Source organism: Mesoplodon mirus (assembly GCF_964341445.2).
Source record: "Mesoplodon mirus genome assembly, chromosome: 2".
Classification (NCBI taxonomy): Eukaryota; Metazoa; Chordata; class Mammalia; order Artiodactyla; family Ziphiidae; genus Mesoplodon; species Mesoplodon mirus.
In genome coordinates, this window is record NC_138977.1 from 16802504 (window position 1) to 16821251 (window position 18748).

General features: G+C 42.2%; 2 protein-coding genes across 4 annotated transcripts in view; both read left to right on the forward strand.

Moving 5' to 3' along the window:
- The first annotated feature begins 1432 nt into the window (after positions 1-1432).
- On the forward strand, positions 1433-3687 carry H2AZ1 (H2A.Z variant histone 1). The gene is made up of 5 exons (XM_082641907.1): positions 1433-1590; positions 2034-2111; positions 2400-2513; positions 2863-2992; positions 3248-3687. The coding sequence occupies exons 1-5, from the start codon at positions 1588-1590 to the stop codon at positions 3307-3309; spliced, it is 387 nt and encodes a 128-aa protein (XP_082498033.1). The 5' UTR covers positions 1433-1587; the 3' UTR covers positions 3310-3687.
- Positions 3688-5097: 1410 nt separating this feature from the next.
- DNAJB14 (DnaJ heat shock protein family (Hsp40) member B14) overlaps positions 5098-18748 on the forward strand; it is a 34508-nt gene continuing 20857 nt past the window's right edge. The window contains exon 1 of one of the 3 annotated variants that reach the window (XM_082637974.1): positions 5098-5417. In XM_082637974.1, the coding sequence (XP_082494100.1) occupies positions 5285-5417 (133 nt within the window). In that variant the 5' untranslated portion in view covers positions 5098-5284. The remainder of the gene's footprint in view (positions 5418-18748) is intronic. The other 2 variants (XM_082637975.1, XM_082637972.1) reach the window with 2 other exon arrangements.

An 18748-nucleotide genomic window follows, 5' to 3' on the forward strand; every position in this document is an offset into this window, starting at 1 on the left:
ATTACATCCTAAGAAATCTCAGTTGCAAGGGGAAGAAAATAAGAAGCCTTCGTGTCAAATTGTTGGGAATCTTGGAACTTAACTCCTAGAAATAGAGAGGTCCTCTAATTTGATAAAATCTTTCAAATTGAAACCTAAACTACAGTATTTAAAAGTACGTATTTCAAAATTTCTTGACGTCAGAAATACTGAAATATGTTTAAAATGTAATACATTATTAAACACTATAAATATTAAAGATTTAGATCACTACTTTCTTCAAGCAGCTGGACATGTATACAGGTGTTATTAATCTATGAGTTGGAAGGCTAGGTAGCTGGCATTAGGATAGTACTGTGTGTGTACGGTACTATTTTTTAAGCCCACCATTTGCAATTGATTACACGGACCATCTGTAACTCTCTGTGAATCATGTTGGGAGTTACCCCACTGACATTTACCGAACATTTGTCATGTAGCAAACTGTTTAGCATACAAGTTGACACATAATAGCTTTGAGGTTTCACTAAATCAACTTTAGACACCAGGCTATAGGTACAACCCATTGACATGTAATTTCGTGAAAAACATGGCTTATGATTTAAGAAAAGATAACCGCCTCACCCCAAGCCCTCTATGGGTAGACCAAAACGTCTTTTGTGGCCAACGAGGTGACTTTGCTTCACTGATTTGCCTGTGAAACTATCCCGTTGGCCTGGGGTAGGGGAGGTAGGGGAGTCACAAGTCGTGAGGAAAGAAGAGTAGGGACATTCAGCTGAAAATGAAGTGGCAACAGTGGGTCGCGATCAGTCGGTGGCTCCGGACTCGCCTAGGGGGAAGGAACGCGGCATCACTATCAAGGCTGTGGTTCGCGATGAACTCGGGGCTCCTCTCACTGGACGCGTTCGCGCCACCTGTCAGACCGGAGGAGCCGCAGGGATGCAGAGGGGACGGTGGAGGAGGGTACCCCGGGCCCCGGAAGAAGGATGATGACTGGTGGGTCTCCGCCTGCGAGGTGCTCTTGCGGGGGGGGCAGGGCGGGAAGGAGGGCGCGCTAGACCCCGCGGAGACTTCACGTGGTCTCTGGAACCAGGCTAAGAGACGAAGGCAGAGCGGGTGACAGGGCGGGGAGGGGGGCGGTGCTCGGTACTGCGTGCCCCTCCCCTAAGCCTCTCAGCCCCTCCTCCCAGACATGTGACCACAGCCGGCGGGTCCCCTTGCTCCCGCAGCGTAGCTCGCTCTGTTTCTTCCCTCCCGCCGCCGTGCCCTTCTTCTCCCCAGTTCCCATCCCTCCGCCCTCCCCCACCACCTTCCCCACGCCCCAATAGCGGCTCGAGCTGCGAAGCGCCCGCCCCTCCTCCCTTTTCTTCGCTTGCTCATTGGCTGGGGCTTCAAGGACGCGTCCCGAGGGCGGGTAGCAGCCATTGGTGGGATGAGCAATCCGAGTTCCCGGATGAGGGAACATTCTGCAGTATAAAGGGAGCGGGGAAGGCGGGAGACAGCGCAGTTTGAATCGCGGTGCGAAGAAGGAGTAGGCGGCAGGTTCTCGCTGGGTATTTGACTAGTCCTCTCTCTGCCTTGCTTGTTTGAGCTTCAGCAGAATTTGAAATGGTAAACTTGGTGGAGGCGCTCGAAGACTCCGCGGGTTTTTGCCGGCGGGAGAAAAACCCGTTACAAACGGAGATGGGGTTGAAGCGGCAACGGCTGGGAAGGCGCGGAGACAGGATTTGGAAGAGCGGGGGGAGGTGTTTTGTCGGCGGCGAGCGGAGCAGCCTCCGATCTCGCGGCGGGCGGCGACGGTTGGGTGGCGCGCGCAGCGCCGCTGGGGGCCGGCGGGCGGCGAGCGGGTGGACGGCGGCGCGCGGCCGCGGCGGGCGCGCAGCGCGGGTCGGGCGGGCGGGGTCGCCCTTGCGGCGCGCGGCGGGCCGAAGACCCCGGCTGGGCACGGGGCCGCGCTCGCGCCCGGGCCGCGCCGCGGTGGGGGAGGGGCGCGCCGCCCTGGTAATCCTATATTCTGCGTTCCTTCTTCGCTCGCGGGCGTGTGCGCGCCGCAGGCTGGCGGTAAGGCTGGGAAGGACTCCGGAAAGGCCAAGACAAAGGCGGTTTCCCGCTCGCAGAGAGCCGGTTTGCAGGTCAGTGGTGGTTCGTGCAGTCTGGGAATCGTGGCGTTTTTCTTTCCTTTTCCTCTCTTGTTTACTTACCATCACTCTAGATGAGCGTTTCGTCTTTGCGTGGGTGATGGTGTCGCGACTTGGTTTACCGATACAATAAATATCAGGGAGGGGGGCGATCACGTGTGTGGGTGCTGGGGCGCGTTGCTGCACCAGCGTCCGTTCCCCTTGCTTTGGCGCGCGTATAATTTTACCATCTTTGGCCCGTCTACCTTTGTGCATTTATGTTTGTGTATGCTAAAAATAAAGTTCCCGGTGGGCCGTATTCATCGACACCTGAAATCTAGGACGACCAGCCATGGACGTGTGGGCGCGACTGCCGCTGTGTACAGCGCAGCCATCCTGGAGTACCTCACCGCAGAGGTAAATGGGTGTAAGCCTATAATCTGGGAAAGATTGGGGGGGTGGGTGAGGGGAGGCGGCGGGAGGGAAGGAGGAAAGTGATGCAAGAAAACTCCCAGGCTCTAAACGCGGCGAGAAGCTTCTGACAACGCTAGAGGGGGCTGGTGTTCACGATGGGCTCCTGCTGGGCTTGAGTTTGCGGCTTCAGGAAATAAAATTGCGTGCCCCCTTTATAGCTTTTGCGTATCTTGCCGTTCAGGTAGTGGGGGAGATGACACTTGGTAGATACACGTTCATGAGGCTTTGATTCTTGTCAGAATCTTGAAGATAAGGAAAGCGGGAAGGAAGTTGATTACATTCTGTCTTCTAGGTACTTGAATTGGCAGGAAATGCATCAAAAGACTTGAAGGTAAAACGTATTACCCCTCGTCACTTGCAACTTGCTATTCGTGGAGATGAAGAATTGGACTCTCTCATCAAGGCTACAATTGCTGGTGGTGGTATGTAAATACTAAAATTTTAATTTCTTTAGAGAAAAGAATTCTTTGCTTTAATTCCCACTAGTAATTTTCAGTCTAGAAGACACAGTATAGTTTCAGTGATCTGTAGTGTGGTTGTATCATGAACTTTGATATCTGTATGTACTTCTGAATTTTTACTCCGCACACTTCGGTCTCACATTTAAAGACGTCTTCCAAGTTGAACATTAAACTCTCTTGGTTTTAAAGTACTATGTTATTTTATCCTTCTTCCAGGTGTCATTCCACACATCCACAAATCTCTGATTGGGAAGAAAGGACAACAGAAGACTGTCTAAAGGATGCCTGGATTCCTTATTATCTCAGGACTCTAAATACTCTTAACAGCTGTCCAGTGTTGGTGATTCCAGTGGACTGTATCTCTGTGAAAAACACAATTTTGCCTTTTTGTAATTCTATTTGAGCAAGTTGGAAGTTTAATGAGCTTTCCAACCAACCAAATTTCTGCATTCGAGTCTTAACCATATTTAAGTGTTACTGTGGCTTCAAAGAAGCTATTGATTCTGAAGTAGTGGGTTTTGATTGAGTTGACTGTTTTTAAAAAACTGTTTGGATTTTAATTGTGATGCAGAAGTTATAGTAACAAACATTTGGTTTTGTACAGACATTATTTCCACTCCGGTGGATAAGCTCAATAAAGGTCATATCCCAAACTAGTTGTGTATAAAATCTGCTTGATTATAATAGGAACAGCTTTGTTTTGAATAGGTATCTTATCCAGCAATAACCTAAGCACGTTTCTTTCCTTGAAATTAAACTGTTAATTCTGTACATCAGAGTCAGAAGGCACAAGTATAATTTTTTTTTACTACTATGTAATGAACTATTAAAGGTTTTAAGACTTCAGCAGGAGCCGGAACATGGGACAGGTTGCTGTTTTCTAGGTTAAGTTTGACCATCGCCGTTTGTGAGCGGTGTTTGCTGTTGGTGACGGCAGCACTACGCCAGAGCAGTGTGGTGGAGCTGGGTGGGAGAGGTGGGGAGCAGGCAGGGAAGTCCTGTACGCAGCTACCTCCACGGAAGGAGCTTCCAGTGTAGACTGAGAATAGTGTTTTCTGTGTGCTGCAGGCTGTTTTGAAGGCTACTTGAATTAAACTGTTCAATACACGGTAACGTCTCTGGGGGACGTGCTATTCCCGCTTTACAGAGGGGAATCAGGATTTCTATGAAAGTCCTGAGTTCATATTTGCTGGCATGGCTAACAATATCTACTGAGCATTGTGTGAAAATGGTTATTTTGTAGTACGGATCATTTCGACACTTGGTTCCTGGCAAGTTCTTAATTTTTGAAATTTGGAAGAGGACATTACCAAGCAAAAAGTGGGCCCTTTCCCTTCACCGAGGAGACCAACATGACATGGTACATCATTTCACAAGGGGTGATGTTAAAATGGGAGAAGGGAGAATACCCAACAAGTTTACTTATGTGATGGTAATACGCTCCCAAAGAGCTGATTTCCGCCCTTTTTTGGTCATGAAGCCTTATTAGGGTTGTGGTTTTCACCAGAATAAGTGCAAACTACAAATTATGTAAGTGTTTGCTTTGTACCTCTTGGATGTACTAAGTTTAATGGCATCTGGGTCAGAAAAATGGTGTATCGCTGAAATACGGCAATGAAACAGGAGTGAGGGTCAGACGAAGCTCTCCTGGGATTCCTGAACACCTGTGCCGGAAGCGCGGTCCTCACCTGACGGACTCCTCCCGAGGCTGGGGGCCCAGAGGCGGGGCCTTCGATCCCTGGGAATCTTCCCCAAAACGGACGTCCCCACCCCGACCCGTCGCCTGGCCGCTATAGGAAGGCGGCCTGCCGCCCGAGCGGGCCGCCCCGGGAGGTCAGGGGGCATGGCACTGCCGCTGCGGGCGGCCGGGTCCCCGCCTCGTCGGAATCCCCCCGGCGGGCAGCCGGCCCGTTATCGCCCGCACCTCCGGCCCCCAGGTCGGTCGGCCCCTAGCCGGGCCGCGCCAGGCAGGGACCGCCGAGTCGGCTCGGGCGGTCGGGCCCGGGAGGTCAGTCCGGGGGCCGGGAGGGATGCGGCTCGAGCCGTAGCGGCCCGCGGGGGGCGGGGAGGCCGCGGAGAGGAGGCGGAGCCGTGAGCCCGCCAGCGCGCCGGGGCCCCGCCGCCGCGGTCGCCTGCGCTCCTCCCCGCTCGCCTCCGCACGCCCCCAACCCCGGCCGGCCTCCCCTCCTCGGCGACGGCGGCTTCCGCCTCTCGTCGCTGCGCTCCCGCAGGAAACGGAAGAAGGCGCAAGCCATGGAGGGGAACCGGGATGAGGCGGAGAAATGTGTCGAGATCGCCCGGGAGGCCCTGAACGCCGGCAACCGCGAGAAGGCCCAGCGCTTCCTGCAGAAGGCCGAGAAGCTCTACCCACTGCCCTCGGCGCGCGGTGAGGCCCTCGGTCCCCTTCTTCCCCGGCCGGTCCCCGGGCCGCCGCGCAGTCCGCCCCCGCCCCACCATCGCCCCTCTGGGAGCCGCGGGGCCCCTGGGCCCCACGACCCCGCCCGCCCGGCCCCCCGGACGGTCCTCCCTGACACACCCCCGCCCCGGCCCTGACCGACCCAGCCGGGCCCGCTGTGGACCGCCCGAGACTCCCTCCGCGCCAGCTTGCCTGCGATATGCCGGCTCTCAGCCGGCAGGCGAGAGTTGCCGGTTCCCCGGTCGGTTTTCGTAAATGTCCAGCTGTCATTCTTCCAGGAGATTCGTCTGGTCCTGTCTCATCAGAGTGGGGCTTTATATCTGGGTGTGTGCGTGTGTGGCCCCCTCCCTCCTCATCTTCACCCCCAAATAAGGTCTAGGCCCCTAATGAAGTGAGAGGAACGGGGAACTCGGTGGTTAATGTACAGGTCCCTGGTTCCACCGCCTCTGGGGTAGGAAACACTGTTGCCAAAGCAAACGTTTTCGAACACCTGAGATGACATTGCTTTTCTGAGAGAGAGTTCTTTAGAAGAGAGGAGCGCAAGAATGATAGAGTCAGGACTGATTTGCTAAGTAGTATCCGATTCGATAGCACCATAATTATCGGCAAATGAGGCACATGTTTAGGAATAGAGTACTGGACTTCCTTTAGTCGAAGTCCTGTTCTTGTCCTGCTTTCTAGGCTATAAAGTAATTATAGCCAGCATGTATTGAGCGCTACAAAGTGTCTAGTGTTTTACATGAATTGTTTCATTTACTCCCCAGAACAATCCTAGGATTCATTTAACCAGGTTTACTCATATGGAAACAGACTTTTGGTGAATGAATGAATGAGTAAATGAATGAAAATAACTTACCCAAGGTCAGACAGTAATTAGTAGCAAAGTCAGAATACTACTTGAGCTCTCTAGCTCCAGAAGTCCCTTCACCACTACACTACACTAATTTTTTTAAGAAAAAAATTATCAGTAAGTCAGTAAGAATGTGGGGAGACCTGTTTCATTCTGTTGTTTTCTTAATTTTTTTCTACATTGTTAAAGCCCTTGCATTCTGTACTTTTCTCTATCCTTTTCATTACACTGCTGTTAAGTACTGTACCAGGAAGGACAGGAGAGGGAAATGAAAGAGAAGTTAGTGATTTTTTGTTTTTAATGTGGCAAAAACACAACAAAATTTACCAACTTAACCATTTTTAAGTGTATAGTTCAGTCGTGTTAACCATTTTCACATTGTGGTACAACAGATCTCCAAAATTTTGTCTTACAAAACTAAAACTATGCCAATTAAACGATTCCCCATTTCCCTACCCACCCAGCCCCTGGCAACCACCAGGGCTTTTAATTTCATTTAAAAATTTGGCTACTATAGATAACTTATATAAGTGGAATTATATAGTACTTGCCTTTTTTGACTGGCTTATTTTACTTAGCATAGTGTCCCTGAAGTTCATCCATGTTGTAGCATAAATATAACAGGAGTTCCTTTTTGAAGGCTGTGTAATATTCCATTGCATATATATGCACCACATCTTCAGTATCCATTCATCATCTATAATAGATTGTAGTTTCCATATCTTAGCTACTGTGAATAATGCTGCTATGAACATGGGTGTGCAAATACCTCCTTGTGATCCTGCTTTCACTTCTTTTGGGTATATACCCAGAAATGGAATTGCTGGATCATATTGGTAATTCTGTTTTCACTTTTTTTGAGGAACTGCCATACTGTTTTCCATTGCAGTTAACGCCATTTTACATTCCTAACAACAGTGCACAAGAGTTCCAGTTTCTCCACATCCTCACCAACACTGGTTATTTTCTGTTTGTTTGCATTTTGGTTTTTGATAGTAGCCATCCTGGCAAGTGTGTGCTGATATCTCATTGTGGTTTTGATTTGCATTTCTCTAACAATTAGTGACGTTGAGCATCTTTTTATTTGCTTCTTGGCCATTTTTATATCATTTTTTGAGAAATATCTATTCAAGTCCTTTGCCCATTTTTAAATTAGGTTATTTTTTTGTTGTCGAGTTGTAGGAGTTCTTTATATATTCTAGATATTAACTCCTTATCAGATATGTGATTTGCAGATTTTTTTCTCCCATTTTGTAGGTTGTCTTTCATTCTGTTGTTTCCTTTGATGTACAGGAGTTTTTTAAGTTTGATATAGGGCCATTTGTCTATTTTTGCTTTTATTGCCTGTGCTTTTGGTTTCATATCCAAGAAATCATTGCCCAGAGTTAAAATTTTTTGAATTTCTCAACTGTATGAACACATGATTTCATTTAGTCATTGTCTAGTCTTAGAGGGACAGTTTTAACATTGAGCATGTAACCACTCGAGACAGAATACCTTGGCTTTTGAAGCCTTGCCCAAAACTAGCTTGTAACCTTAATCTTGGGCAAGTTAGATAACCTTTCTAGCTTTTAGCATTTTTGTCTGCAAAATGGGACAATAAGGTACCGATTTCATAGGGCTACTATGAGAATTAAATGAGTTAATACATGGAAGGCATTTAACAGCACTCAATTATTTTGGTATCATTTCCATTTAACAAGTGTGAGGCTTTGAGAATTTTTAAACTTGTAGTCTGTAATTCTATCATACAAGCAACTTGAGTCAATCTGCTAATACTAAAGATACTGTAAGATATCAAAGCACAGCACGTTGCTCTTAAAGTCATGAACATAGGGAAAGTTAAGAAAATAACAGTGAGAGTTAATAGTACAATGTATTGTACGGCAATATGTGATTACCAAATAAAGTGGTTGATTACAGTTGTGGTGTAGTCTGAAGACCTTACTCAGGTGCAGACTTTGCCTCTGACAGCTTTGTAACCAGGGATGAGTTGCTTAACGTTGCCAGGCCTTGTTTAGTTATGAGTAAAAGGAAGATTTCATCACAGGGCCCATGTGAACATTAGCTAAGTCACGTGCAAATACTTAAAGTGTATTTTACATAGAATGTTCTCAGAAGATGTTTATTAGAATAATTTAAGAATTCAGGGGAGGGAAAGATCTAGAACATTTGTATAAGTTCCTGATAAAGTATTTAGTGTAGAAGGGAATTGAAGCTATTGGTTAAAATGGAATTAAAAATTTTTATACCTGAATTTCACCTATTCTAGACTACCCTCAAATCCTTATAACTCAGAGTTTTGGTGAATGTGTTTTCATGCTAAGATAGGCAAAATAAAACATTGCATTTTGATTTCTCTTATTTTTATACAGTGAATGAGAAGATGTAAGACTAAGTTCTAGCTAAATTCCAGAATTTTTGTCCTCTTTACATTTTATTCTTGCCCGGTGAGAAGTCTGATTGATAAACCACTTTAAAAAACTGGCAGGAGTTTCCCTTGAGGAAAAGCATCTTCAAATGAGTCTAGGACATTGTTGCTTTCTAAGTATTTAGTTGAGAATATTATTTTACAGTTTATTTATTGCAGTGGACTTCTAAGCAAATTGAATTTTACAGCTTTCAAATATTTTCATACTGTGAGTTTGGTTTATGTTTGAAAGGATTGATATATGTATATGTCTTCTACATAGGACATATAAATATTCTGGAAAAGTAATGTCAACATGCGAAAGTAAATTACATTTTAGTTTCTTAAACTGTATATTTATTGGATTATTGATATGTTTTGGAGTTTTACAGAGATACAGTCTCACTGTTTTAATTCTTTACATTGGTATTTTAATACTTTAGTGTTTCATACTAATTGGCAGGCAGTTTGAAGTATAGATTTTTTTTTCAGAGAAAAGCAATTTAATTGTTTGCAAGTAATTTGAACCAAATGGCAGCCTCCAGCTTCAAAAAAGGCCATCCTGTGTCTACTTTATTGAATGGATAACTCACGTATAATTTGCAGCATCTATCTGCACAATAGCAATTAAAATAGTCCTCTTTTTATTTTTCCCCTCAGATGAGACATATGTGTGTAGATTTTTCTTTTTTTTTTTTTGCTGCATTATTTAAAATTTTAAATCTGATAAAAAAACTCAAAGTTCTGACCCCCTTTGTCACACTTAAATTGGTAAAATAAAGCTTTTAAAACTGTCATTTCACATCTGGAGTATTATCCAGCCTATTCCTTTCAAGGCAATTCTGTTTTCTTCTGTTTCTGACTTAATCAAAATGTAGTGACAAGTGTAAATTATACATTCAGAACAGTTATTTTGATAGCACCAAGTGTTATAAAATGATCTCCAAATTTCAGCTAATAACCAAACTATTTCAGACATTATAGTTGAAGAAAGAATACTGAATTTGGTTTGAACCTTAATTTAATGGTTTTGTGCCCCTACATCCATAACTGTCTTTCTGATCCTCAATTTCCTCACCTATAAAATGGGGATATATTTATTCAACAAATATTTACTGAATCCATACTTCTTTGTGGCAGGCACTGTTCTAGGAACTAGGGAGTCAGTGAACAATAAGACAGAGTTCTTATCCTCTGGGAGCTTACATTCTAGAAGAATGAAATAGGAAGTATCTGCTGGACACAAAAATGGCTCAATTCCTGTCATTCCCCTTCCCTTTCCTGGGCCGCAGTTTTATCTGTAGTCTTCACAGGATTATTATAAGGTTATTTTATTAACAGCTATAAGAATTTCGTGTATTACTATTGAATACTATGGCAAAAGTATTTGGATGGTGCCTTGGAGTTAACAATATAGTATTCGTCTCTTTTCTGTCATTTTTTAGTTACCTATTTAAGCATAAAATAATTACCTTAAGTTAGGATTCATCTCTGTTTGGATTCAACTACTCATTCCCTTCTTAGTTAACATGTAGTTCTCCTTGCCTTGCATTTATTCCTTGTATTATTTATGTATATGGTTGTTCCTCTCCTGCTGTCAGGAGCTATTTTAATGTTAATCATCTTTTCTACTCATAGGGTGTCTAACAGTGTTTTGCATATACTTGTGGCATCTGTAAAGCCTAGATTTTCTGGAATAGTACTTGTTTATATAATTTTATTCCCTTATCAATGAAGACAATTTGTTAAATAAATAAATGAAAAAGTTATAGCTGTAAGCCTTTTCATGGTAATATATTCACAAATGAAGTTTTTCCATAATCGGACAAGTGTGCAAAAATGTATGTATAAGGGTTGTCACTGTAGCAAAAATTTGGAAAGAGTCCATCAGTGGGAATTGATTAAATAAATTGCATTGCATTCATATACTATGCACCTATTAAAAACGATGATGTGCCTCAGTAATTTTCCATCCACTGACCCTCCTCACCCTGCTTATTGGCTACAAATTCCCAGCTGCCTTAATGAATTCAGAGTTCAGCCTGCTCTCTCTCCCCTATTGCAATAGTTCTGAATAAGGTCTTAAAAAATAAAGGTGATGTGGACCTAGATTTTTTGCTCTAAAGTGATATATACATTGAATTATGAATTTAATAAAGGCAGGCTACAGTCATTTGTAGATTATTCTCATTTTGTTTCAGAATATATGAGAAGCTAGACAGCTAGCCAACTAGAGTAACTAGAGTTAAATATACCAAAATGGTTGAGTGATTTTTTTTCTTGTGTGGGATTTATAAGTGATCTTCACTTTGTTATGTCTTTTTTAATGAGCTGAACAACATTACTTTTATAATCACACAAATAAATGCTATTTCCAGTTTGTGAGGAGGAAAGAAAAAATCCTTTTTTCAAGTCGTGTTCTTATTTTAGGTTTTGTTAGTGATGGACATTATATATAACAGGTGTGCCTTATGAAATAAAAACAGATCTTGGTTTTTCACTTTTAGATTATCCACATAACCATTTTTAATACTATATTTACTTTTCCACTGGTCCTTAATACGGAGTATACTTAAAGTAAGTACAAATTACATTAAAACCACAAGCAAAGCTGTTTGTCTGGAAAGTGAACACATAAAATAAGGTTGCATAGTTTTAAAACCAAAAGTAAATGTAATCTGGTTTATAAGTACTGTATCTGCCCAACTAATGTTTGTAATACTGCACATTATTGTAGTAACTGAGATCTCATATGATAGCTAAGACATTTAATAAATCAGAAAAGGCCAATGTGTTCTAAATTCTGGCAGTATTTGAACTGGATCCCTTACCTTCTCAGGCATTGGTTCCAGTGATTGTTAATCCAGAAAACCTTGCTGATTCCATTTTTAAGATGATAAAACTGGATAGTGAGACCCAGAGGTAATGGAACTTGTCCAAATTTTTACTCTTCTGGAGCCAAAGAGTGCTTGGCATGAGTGCATGTATACACACAGCCATTGTGAAGCACAGCTCCTATGCATGAAATTGTAGAAAGATTTTCAGTATCATAATAACTTGAAAATTTAAAGCAACTGTATGATCCCACTTTAACAATATCTAGCATCTAGCTGTTAACATGGAAGATGTCCATGAGAGAATGTGTTTGTGCTAAGAATGAAAGGGAATGTACAGATAACTTCTACTTAGCATGCATAGGGACTTTGTGGCCACCTGCAAATAGAAACACACATAACCACGTTCACATCTGGCTTTAACAAGCTTTAAAAAATAATTTTTTCTTTTATTGGCTGAAATACTTCTATAAAGAGACACTTTCCCCTCACCTGTCTTAGGGTTACACAGTGGTGCAGTTCATATAGGGAAGGCAGGATATGATAAGTGCTTGACTGCTTTTATCAGTTTTCAAGAAAAGGAGTTTCCTTCTCTTTTCCAAAGGCAGATAATATTATTTTTCAGATCTGGCCAGTGGGAACACCTTTAGGTTAGCTCCTGAGTCCTATAGACACATTTGCAATAGTTTTTAATAGTTTCCTTTCTCTGGTGTAACAGAAAGTTTCAGGTTCCTCTTATATATTCCCTATACTAGACCTGGAATCAACCATATCTCCAGTAAGCCCTGGTTTCTTTTAGTGGAAAATGGTGTTTCAGTATCACAATCTGATACTAAGGATGCTGTAGCTTGGGCTTCCCTGGTGGTGCAGTGGTTGAGAGTCCGCCTGCCGATGCAGGGGACACAGGTTCGTGCCTCGGTCCGGGAAGATCCCACATGCCGCGGAGCGGCTAAGCCCGTGAGCCATGGCCGCTGAGCCTGCGCGTCCGGAGCCTGTGCTCCGCAATGGGAGAGGCCACGACAGTGAGAGCCCCTCGTACCGCACAAAAAAAAAAAAAAAAAAAAAAAGGATGCTGTGTTCTAATAGATTGTTCATTGTTTCTGAGCCTTTTCAGTGTACAGACTAGGGAATTTTTTTTTTTAAGCTAAAACAGCTTAGTAAGTTTATACTAGTAAGTCAAATTCAAGTTAAGCACTTTGGGATGTTTAAACTTTTCTCACTTCTATTTCTATTTTTTTCCTTCCACAGTAGTAATCCTGGTTTTCAAGGCCATGGCAAATGATAGACTATGTCATGGTTATTTATTTGCTTATGCCACATCATATGCATAATAGTTTCAGTGTAACATTACCAATACTACCTCACTGATAAAAATTACTGAAAACAGCTATATTTTCTTTTCATATACTCTCTCTATTTTCCCTCCATATTTTAGCTTTTTTAAAGTTCTGAAATACTTTCCAAATTATAGAAAAGTCTTAAAAATAGTGTAGACTTCCCTATGTACATTTCACTCAGGCTTCCTGTTTGATAAAATTTTACTGCATTTGCTTTATCGTGCCCTCCCTCTCTCTCCCTGCTATCTCTCCCCCACCCACACACATACACAATTTGTTCTTATTATATTTTTTCCTGAACCAATTAAGAGTAAGTTGTAGACATGATGTCCTGTTACCTCTAAATAATTCAGTGTATGTTTTTTAAGACATGGACACTCTTACATAACAACAGTGTAACCATCAGATTCATGAAATTAATGCATGTTCTTCATTCAAATTCTGCCAGTTCTCCCAGTTATGTTTTTGATAGCAAAAAGGACATATGTTGCATTTATTTGGCATATTTTGTTCTCTAGATATTTTTCTTCTTTTTTTAATTTTTATTTTATATTGGAGTATAGTTGACTAACAATTGCTTGTTTAATCAAACAATTAACAATGTTATGTTAGTTTCCGGTGTAGAGCAGTGATTTAGTTATACATATACGTGTATCTATGCTTTTTTCAAATTCTTTTCCCATTTAGGTTATTTCAGAGTATTGAGCAGAGTTCCCTGTGCTATGCAGTAGGTCCTTGTTGGTGATCTATTCTAAATATAGCCGTGTGTACATGTCAATCCCAAACTCTCAATCCATCCCTCCCCAACCCCAGCCCCTCATAACCAAACCATAAGTTCATTCTCTAAGTCTGTGAGTTTGTTTCTGTTTTGTAAATAAGCTCATTTGTATCATCTTTTTTTGATTTCACATGTAAGCGATATCACATGATATTTGTCTTTCTCTGTCTGACTTACTTCACTTAGTATGATAATCTCCAGGTACATCCATGTTGCTGCAAATGACATTACTTCATTCTTTTTTAATGGCTGAGTAATATTCCATTGTATATATGTACCACGTCTTCTTTATCCATTCATCTATCAATGTACATTTAGGTTGCTTCCATGTCTTGGCTATTGTAAACAGTGCTGCAATGAACACTGGGGTGCATGTATCCTTTTGAACCATGTTTTTCTCTGGATATATGCCCAGGAGTGGGAGTGGGATTGCTGGATCATACGGTAGCTCTATTATTAGTTTCTTGAGGAACCTCCATACTGTTCTCCATAGCAGCTGTACCAATTTACATCCCCTCTCTTTTCCTTCTTTTTTTTTTTTTTTTTTTTTGTGGTACACGGGCCTCTCACTGTTGTGGCCTCTCCTATTGCAGAGCACAGGCTCCGGACGCGCAGGCTCAGCGGCCCTGGCTCACGGGCCCAGCCGCTCCGCGGCATGTGGGATCTTCCCGGACCGGGGCACGAACCCGTGTCCCCTGCATCGGCAGGCGGACTCTCAACCACTGCGCCACCAGGGAAGCCCTCTTTTCTTTCTTGATCTTGGCATTTTTGATGAGTGCAGACCAGATATTTTATAGAATTACCCTCAATTTGGGTTTGGCTGACATTTCCTCATATGAATCTTTGGCAGGCATACCATGTTCTTAGTGTAACTTATCAGGAGACATGTTATGTTGATTTGGTCCTTACTGGTGAGGTTAACTTTGATCACTTGGTGAAGTTGGTGATTACCAGGTTTCTCCACTCTAAACTTACTTTTTCCCCCCCTCTTGTAATTAATAAATTTTGTGGGAAAATACTTTGAAACTGTAAATGTCCTGTTCCACAACAAACTTTCACTAACTCCTTTTAGCATCCATTGATGATTCTTTCCAGAATAAATTTCTGATGGTTGCCACATGTTGGTTTTTTTATTCCATTATTTCTTCTGCAGTTTATTAGTTGGCACTCAACTTTATTTATTAGTATGGATTCATGGATTCCTATTTAATCCATTATTATTGTTATTCATTTTGATGCTCAGATTGCCTCAGATTTAGTCAGTAGGAGCCCCTTCAAGCTGGCTGCTATGTCTTTTTGACATGTCATCATCATTCTTTGAACTTCCTTCCTTTCTGGCACAAAAAAGTTTTCAGGCTTACTTTTTACTTTCTCTGCCCTGGGAATCAGTTCTCTCCCCAGGAGTCCTGATTCTTTTTAGTGGATAATGGTACTTAGAAACTAAGATATAGACACTTGATAAGCTCGTTGCTACAGGTATGTCATTGCCTCTAGGTCCTCTTGGTAGAGCTAAGAAATATATGTATGGGGACTTCCTGGTGGCACAGTGGTTAAGAATCCGCCTGCCAATGCAGGGGACATGGGTTTGATCCCTCGTCTGGGAAGATCCCACATGCTGTGGAGCAACTAAGCCCATGCACCACAACTACTGAGCCTGCACTCTAGAGCCTGTGAGCCACAACTACTGAGCCCACGTGCCTAGAACCTGTGCTCCGCAACAAGAGAAGCCACTGCAATGACAAGCCTGCGCGCCACAACAAGGAGTAACCCCCGCTTGCCACAACTAGAGAAAGCTGGCGTGCAGCAACGAAGACCCAATGCTGCCAAAAATAATAATAATAATAAATAAATAAATCTTTAAAAAAAGAAATATATGTATGTATGAATGCATGTATGTGTGTATGTCACATGTATGTATGTGTATGTATATCTGTGTGTTATATATGTTTGTGGGCATACACATGCCTGTAGTAATTTAATCTATATTAATTTTGCAGTCTGTGCAAAGATTCACACACCTCTGTTTGGAGCCCACAGGGTTCATTCTAACCTGTGTTTTCATATTTGTAATTCCATTTTCTTTGTTTTTTTAAAATTTGATTTTATTTATTTATTTTTGGCTGTGTTGGGTCGTTGCTCCCGCCCATGGGCCCTCTCCAGCTGTGGTGAGCGGGGGCCACTGCTCGCTGTGGCGTGCGTGCCTCTCACTGCAGTGGCCTCTCCTGCTGCAGAGCACGAGCTACAGGCGCACAGGCTTCAGCACTTGTGGTACACGGGCTCAGTAGTTGTGGCTCGCGGGCTCCAGAGTGCAGGCTCAGTGGTTGTGGTGCACGGGCCTAGCAGCTCTGCGGCATGTGGGATCCTCGTGGACCAGGGCTCGAACCCACGTCCCCTGCATAGGCTGGCGGACTCCCAACCACTGTGCCACTAGGGAAGCCCCCTGTAATTCCATGTTCTGAGAGTAAGAAATGTGGCTCCCATTATTATCGATTTACTTATTTGTTCATTTTTCCCCCTGTATGTAATGAGTTGCATTTTTGATCCCATTGGTGCAGACCTATCAAGCTCAGCCATGCTTTTGGCTATGAGTGCTTCCTTGGTCCCAATAAGTTTCTTTGGTCCAGGCTTCAGCTGCCAAATGAAAATGAAAGGAAGAGAAGACAAATAATCTTTTTTTTTTTACAAGTAAAAGGAAAGACAGAGGAAGGCTACCATTTAAAAAATATTTGAGCCTATCTACAGTGCCAGAGCATATTATTAGTACAGACTATGTGCTCTCCTTTAATTGTTGTTCAGTTTTAACTCAATGGGTCACTGTACATTTAATGTTCACCATCAGTCCTTATGTCATTGTATGTCTAATTTTGGATTCCTAAAGCCTGTTCTCTAGTAGATTTCTAGGAAGGCCTTGTGGGAACTGTGCTCCCTAAATTCTGGAATGTTGAAAACAGTTCAGCTGTGGTTCTTAATGCTTGAAGTTAGTGAGGGATACAAAATCCTTGGCTCAAATTTTCTTTCTTTGGGTATCTAAATATATATTTCTATTGTTTTATGCAAGTACTACTGATGAGCAAAGTCCGATGACAATCTGATTTTCTTTATAAGAGAATAAGCCATTTGATCTTTTTGACTAGATGCCCAATTAATTTTACTAGAGTATATCTTGATGTTGGTTTTTCTGGGTCAGTATTCTTAGGTACATGATTTGCCCTTTCATTATGTGGTTTCAGATGTTTTTATTTTTATATCAGGAAAGTTTTCTCCAATTGTTATATTGGTTTAATTTCCTGTATTTTTCTTCTTCAGGACTCATTATATGTATGTTGGATCTTCTTTAACTATCTTCAATATTTGCCATTTTCTTTCTAATTTTTTGCCTTTTTCATTTGTTTTAATTAAAAAATTGTCCTTTTTATGTTCTCTTTCATTTACACAGCAGTTCTGTTGTGTTTATTAACTCTTTGTTTCTTCTAGTTTAATTCTTTTTTGAATTGATTTTTCCTTTTCTTTTTTTTTGTCTCCTGAGTTTTATCACCTAAGCTATGCGTAGATAATTTTGGGGGTTTTAATTCTAATTTATGTTGTTCTTTTGTATGGTGAATAATTTTTAAAAGTCTTTTCAGCTTGTTTTGAAATAATAGGTTATAGTGTTTACCTATTTTGTTGGCAGGTCTTTGTGGTGTGCTTTCATTGTGTTCAGAGATTTATCCTGTTCTTTTTTTAATGTAACTTTGTATCAGATTTCACTTCTATCATTTTCTTTTATTCTTTTTTTTTTTTTTTTTTTTTTTTGTGGTACGCGGGCCTCTCACTGTTGTGGCCTCTCCTGTTGCGGAGCACAGGCTCTGGACGCGCAGGCTCAGTGGCCATGGCTCACGGGCCCAGCCGCTCCGCAGCATGTGGGATCTTCCCGGACTGGGGCACGAACCCATGTCCTCTGCATCAGCAGGCGGACTCTCAACCACTGCACCACCAGGGAAGCCCTCTTTTATTCATTTTTATGTGAAGTTAGTTAGCCTTTCTAAATACACAGAGATCTTCTCCAGTTTCTGTGTAATGTTTGAAAGTATGTCACCTTGCTACATAAGATCTCCTCACTCCTTTCTCCTTCCCCACTTTATCTGGAATTTCTCTTTTCTTTTTTTTTTCTATTGCCTCTCGTTTCTTCAGTTTGGATCCTGTTCCCAGCAGTTTCTCCTTGGTGTAGCTTTGTTCTGGAGGAGAGCTTTGACTGATTAGTTTTGAGAGTTGTAGTGACTGGACGCCCTTAAGAGTTTATTGTAAACCCTTTCAATCACATGCTATTGTAGTGAGCAAAACCCATTCCTTTTTATTCACTTTTCTCATTTTCGCCTGCTCTGCTTCGTAGAGAGCCCCTGTTGGCTATTTTGCAGTTATTTTGTCCTGTGGACTGGTAAAATGCCCTGTTACTGTCCTCTGCTTTTTCCTGCACAGATGATACTATCCACATAGATCTTGTAACTATTGGTGGCTTGTCCCCACCTTCTTGTATTTTGGGATTTTTTACATGAGGTTTTGATTTTGCTGTCTAATTGCTCTAATTTATGAGATTTAGAATGTAAGCTGCTGTCTTCCCAGAATTTCCACAAAATTTTTCATATTAAAAAGTTGTGAACCACTACCCACTAGACCATGCTGGCTTCTGCTCTCAAGGTTAATGTGATTGCATTAAATATGAACTAAACTATAGTTAAAAATTAACTATATGTTATTCTTATATTGTTAATAACTACTAGATTGGTGTCTAATTAAGAGCCTTTCTGTACCATCTACAGCTAGATTGTTATAAAAACTGAATATCTTATGTCTTTGGTGACCTCTTGAATGCATTAGCTAGGAAAAAGATATGGAAGAAATTTCTCATATGTAAAATATTAAGAATAATTATCGGGAGTTCCCTGGCGGTCTAGTGGTTAGGATTCAGCAGTTTCACTGCTGTGGCCCGGGTTTAGTCCCTTGTCAGGGAACTGAGATCCCACAAGCCATGTGACAATGACAATGCTGGATTTTTAAAAAATATATATATAACAGCTTTACTAAGATGTAACTCACATACCTTACAATTCATTCA

Coding starts and splice junctions, on each gene's coding strand:
- H2AZ1 (XM_082641907.1), top strand. Junction 2,514..2,862: donor TGGAGTACCTCACCGCAGAG/GTAAATGGGTGT, acceptor TCTGTCTTCTAG/GTACTTGAATTGGCAGGAAA. Junction 2,993..3,247: donor GGCTACAATTGCTGGTGGTG/GTATGTAAATAC, acceptor TCCTTCTTCCAG/GTGTCATTCCACACATCCAC.